General features: G+C 31.9%; 1 protein-coding gene across 1 annotated transcript in view; it reads right to left on the bottom strand.

The window, feature by feature from the left end:
* LOC106470521 (serine--tRNA ligase, cytoplasmic-like) overlaps positions 1-4,924 on the bottom strand; it is a 16,122-nt gene extending 11,198 nt beyond the window's left edge. Inside the window, exons 1-3 of the mRNA XM_013931081.2 lie at positions 4,712-4,924; positions 2,956-3,026; positions 2,555-2,638 (exon numbers count right to left, since the gene is read on the bottom strand). Coding sequence (XP_013786535.1) covers positions 2,555-2,638; positions 2,956-3,026; positions 4,712-4,847 — 291 coding nt within the window. The 5' untranslated portion in view covers positions 4,848-4,924. The remainder of the gene's footprint in view (positions 1-2,554; positions 2,639-2,955; positions 3,027-4,711) is intronic.
* Positions 4,925-5,486: the final 562 nt, after the last annotated feature.

Here is a 5,486-nt window from a genome sequence, read left to right as displayed (position 1 = left end):
AAAAGCCCAAACAATTTATATATCAAAACAAAACATTTATTAAATTATTATTATATTATTATTATTCTTATAGATGATGCTTTTCCATTTTACAATCAGGTTGTTAATGCCCTGATTAAAGAAATCACTTGGCTTTGAAGCAAAAACATGTCAATGTCCTCTTTAACACCTTCCACATTTGCATATGTTTTCCCATTAAAAGGGTGTTGCAGTGAACGAAAAAGAAGGTAATCTGATGTTGCCATAACTGGAGAATATGGTGGGTGGAGGAGAACTTCCCAACCCAACTCCGTAATCTTGTGTTTCTGATGAATGGCTTGATTTAAATGTTCCAGTTGCTGACTACAGATCTCTGCATTGACAGTTTGCTGTAGATTGAGGAGTTCAAAATGAATTATTACTCTGATGTCCGACCAAATGCAAAGCATCACTTTCTGCGGATGGAGTCCAGATTTTGGGGTCGGAAGTGGTTTTAGTCTAGGACTGAGCCATTGTTTTTGGCATTTAATATTCACATAGAGAATCCATTTTTCATCACCGGTGACAATTCTGTCCAAAAATGGTTCACGTGCATTATGTGCCAGAAGAGATGAAGCAACGTTCACACGTTGGAAACGGAGTGTGTGTTCACAAGTGTGTTGCCTTGGGTTAGACTCAACAAGCATCTTCAAAGCATCAATATCAAATCCAACATGTCAGCCCCTGCCATCAGTTTTTAATGCTAAAGTCATCTGAATGAAATTTGCTGAACCACTGTTTACACTTTTTGAATGTTTAAAACATTTCCATAAACTTCTTTGTAGCTACAGAGGTGTTGTTTCCCTTCTTGTATTCAATCAGCATTACATGCCAAATGTGTGTCTCATCATGTGCCATTACTATAAGGGATTAGAGTATACTAAACTTTACACATTATATAGGCTACACTAATTTGAAGTGGTCTGTTTAACTATTATACATGATGTATGTTTTGGGGGGTGGGGTGATTAATTAGTTTTCCAAAACTTGACATTAATTTCTTGATGACCTAATACTTAAATGAAATTGTTTAAAAAAAATAGGGGGAGACAAGTAATCAAAAAAGATTTTGTAAAAAGTAAGTATGATGTAGGGATGACAATGCCAAAAAGTACAGAAAGAAGGAAGAGATAAATACACAAAACCATACAAAAATCACTACATAAGTAGCCAAATATTTCCAAGAATAACTTTTATCAACAATTAAATGTTGAATTCCTGTCAGTTGCATGAATTCAGGTTTGAATAAAAGCATTTAAACTAAGTAGTGTTATATAGTCTTACAGTGGCTAATAAACATAACCTTGTACTTACTGGCAACTAGTGTAGGGATTTTTGTATGGTTTTGTGTATTCATCCATAACTTGTTTCTGTACTTTTTGGCATTGCCATCCCTACATCACATTTAATTTTTGCAAAATTTCTTTTTATTATTTTGACATTAAATATATAGAGGAAGAAAAAGCACAAAGCCCCTTTATGGACACGTACCACTCATATAACTCTATGCTCTACCAGATTGTGTTAATCCAAAGAAAGAGAACATGCATGACCCAAAATGACATTCACCATCCCAACTACATAAGCAAGTTGTCCATACTATTAAGTATTCTAGAGAAATGCAAGATTTGTACAGCATTATATATACAAAATGCATTAGTGCTAAAAAAAAACTTTTACTATTTTCACAATAAAAATTCAATTACAAACGTTACCGAAAAAACCTTAAGTAAAGTCTAAAAACATCTTCAAAGAGAGAACATTTTTTATTTTAGTTAAATAGACTTTGGAAGGTTGAAATTAATGTTTTATAATTCTCATTAGTAAAGTGGTGAAAAAAACACACCATGAGCTTCACATTTCATGTCCTGGCTAGTTTTATGTGCCAAGAAAGCACTTTCATTTTTATCAGTTATGTTAGGTTCTCAGGGATTGAAACCTACATTCTTTGATTATACTTTGTAAATAACACCACATATATTTTGTGCCTAATTAAAATGCCATAAACTGCCAACACTTAGCAATTCTTAAGTATTTCATATTGTTGAATGATTTCATCAAACCACTCTTGATAAAAAAGTTAGCACAAAGGATCACATATAAAGTGTAATAAATTTAAAATGAGACCCAAAACTCAAGCGCTTTCGAATAGTTGACTATTCTTCTTCAGGAGAACAAAGCTGAAGAAGAATAGTAAACTATTCGAAAGTGCTCGAGTTTTGGGTCTTATTTTAAATTCATCAAACCAAATGAGCCTTACCTTTTAAATATTTAAATACTGTTGCATAATTAGACAACAGGAAAATTAACTGTTGAGGTCAAGAGTACAATTTGCACTTTAACTAAATTAACTACTCACCAATAAATAAAAGATGTTGACACATGATTTATTACTGGAAAGGCACTTCAGTCTCTCTCTTCATTGAACAGCTACTTGGATTTGTAAAAGTTTAGTACTTTGTTTGTACCAGATAGATTATTGTATTAAACATTTTTTCTTTCATGAATTAATCCTCTAACCATAAATATTACTCACCTGCAAGATTTCAGAAGTTAGTTCACTCAGCTTGTTTAGAACATTATTTGAAAGTTCATCACTCTCTCCTATTGGTTCTTTGTTCTGGAAAATAAACAGAAAACCAACTGTATTCAGCATAAAAATAAATTTTAAATAATCTAAAACACTAAATACCATACCATCAAATGTTCTGGTCACACAGTCTAATAGATATTAATAAACATGTACCTGGAAGAATAATATTTCTTCTTAATAACAACGTTTGACACATAAAAACTCTAAAATGATGATTATCAGGTTTAATATAATTTGTTTGATTGGGTTACACATTATATTATAATCAATCCATGCATATTTAAAATAAAGATGTATAATATAGGCCTAACAGATGGTGCAAAAATTGATATAATTCAAATTACCTTCATTTTGGTCCCAATGTCTTTACTGCATAGGTTTTTCAGTTTGTTCCAATTGTCTAGAGAATAGCGTACTGCAATGAAATACAGTTACTAAATAAAATGTTACATTATGTTTTCATAAATACAAGAAAAAAAGCAATAAGAAAAAATGTCATTTGGCACACCTAGGTTACTCAACATAAAAATAAATATAAAAATGTTTAATTCTGTTTGAGTTTTTAATCCAACTTAAACATATCTCTTCACATTCATAAACTTATCCACCAAAATGAGAAATAACTCACAGTAACTTCACAAACCTCATCACCAGGCAAACCTTTTCATAATCTTACAATTCCAAAATAATAATGGCAAAAACAAGTTCGCATCTACAAAGCTTAAATCCATTACCACTATTACTGTTTATATTCACAACCTTTCCAATCATCCACTAAAACACACATACCATAAGAAGTTTGTCTAAACTCAAACAATTTTTAGCACCTGAATCAAACCATCACAATCCAGTTTCTTCTACAAAAAAGTAAAACTCTTATGCTATACGGCTTATATGGCAACTAAGAAGATCAAACAGCAACCACACAACTTGGCTGAATTGCGAGGAGTAATGCAGGACTTTAGGAAAAATATTTCAAAATAATATGCTGATAAAGGTTACGGCAACATAAAAAGAAGGTGTATTGTTCTGTTTAAAGCAAATACATTATAGACAAAATGCATAACATATTTGTATTTGTGTGCTCTGTAATATTAAATATACTGTACTAATGATAAATTGAACCTTTAATTACAATTATTCATTGTTTGTGACTTCTATGTGTGTATCACCTGTGTATTTTCATACTTACTTCCAATTCTGTAGTTCTTCCTGTACTAAATGATATAACTGTAAGTTGTACTTTCCAGCAAAAACTCAGTAATTTTATGTATAATGAATTTGTCTAATCATTACTGTGAGCTACCTATCATATGATCTAATGAATGATTCAAATTTATAATTCCATAAATCTTCTGTTTTCAAACATGCAGCAGACAATCTCATGACACTGGTACAGCGGTAGATTATATGTATTAAAGCGTTAAAAATATTTTTACATTAAACATTACATCTTTAATAATGATTATTTTACCATTAACTATAAAATATGATTCATGTTATAATACATGGTTGTTAATTACTTCCTCTTCTAAAATTATTACAGGCTTTATATTGTAGTTTTATTGCATCCAAACATCTTGTATGTAATTAATTTATCAGATACATAGTTATGCCAGCATATTAAAAAGCATGGCAAACATTTTCCAATAAAGTTAGCTAATGTTTTGTTAAAACGCCACTACTAGGCCATGACTGCATATCAATAGCATGGGGATAATGAGGAACGATGAAGTTTTAACTTTTATCACGGTTAAACAGGAAAATGTTTAAAGTTACAAGCTGTAAAAAATTTTAAACCATTCTTGAAATTCGCTAAAATAAATACCGTTCTCTGCAAACCTAAACGTTGAATTACTAATCAAAAAAGAATATATATTTCCACAAAACAAGTTTACAAATTAGAGCTGAAACTTTACGTTGGCGTCATGTTGAGCTGACGTAACGTTTTCCATGATTTCATGAACGGTTTAGGCCTTATTACTATAACGTGAACCCCAACCACACCGATCATAGTTTTGCCACCGTGGAATAGGCTGCATGTGGAATAAGTATCCTACGTTTGTAGTAACACTCACTAATAGTATTAGCGTTACCTACATTTCCTCCATTGAGAATCCGATTCGATAACTTTGTCCACAAGAGCAACATCTTTAAAGCGTTTTGCTTGATTTTCTCTAATTTTTATAGGATCTCCGCCTTTATCGGCACGAAATAATTCTAAATCTAAAACCATATTCTCAGAGAATTAATCTTCCAAAAACTATCTTGCCGCACTTCGACTGCACCAGTTACTCTAAGTAAAGAAATAGACACACATCAAAGGTGGCGTTGTAAATTAATTTAGTTCTTTGTTGTTATTGTTTAGTTTTCTTGTTAATCAATTAAAAAACTGAAAGGAAAAATATGGAAGTAAATATTTAATTTATTGTTATAAAGTATAAAATAGTTAAGTAAAATTAAATTAAGAAAATGGCCAAAAATACTTGTCTGTTGCCAGATATTTCTGCAAAGCTACTCAAAGGATAACTTCGCTAGCTGTCTCTAATTTTGAACTGATAGATCAGAGGGAAGGCACCCACCGCCTGTCCCAGTGTCCAGTTGTACTTTTCTACCATCCCATCAGACTGTGGATAAAGTGGCGTTGTTCTGGTTTTTCGTATGTCAAACAACTTGCAGCATTCATGGAACAGAGCTGATTCAAAGTTACGGCCTTGATCTGAATGCAGTTCGTATGGCATACCAAATCTAAAGAAGAAATCACTAATAGCCGAAGCTACTGTTGTAGCTTCCTGATTTGGCTACTCTTTCCATTGGTACACCAATTTGATATAACTTCATTGGAGCACGTCCCTTATGCTTGGGTCCCCTTTTA

The sequence above is a fragment of the Limulus polyphemus genome, unplaced genomic scaffold, assembly GCF_000517525.1.
Source record: "Limulus polyphemus unplaced genomic scaffold, Limulus_polyphemus-2.1.2 Scaffold4061, whole genome shotgun sequence".
Taxonomy (NCBI): Eukaryota; Metazoa; Arthropoda; class Merostomata; order Xiphosura; family Limulidae; genus Limulus; species Limulus polyphemus.
The sequence above is the reverse complement of the archived record's forward strand: the minus strand, read 5'-3'. Positions and strand labels throughout refer to the sequence as shown.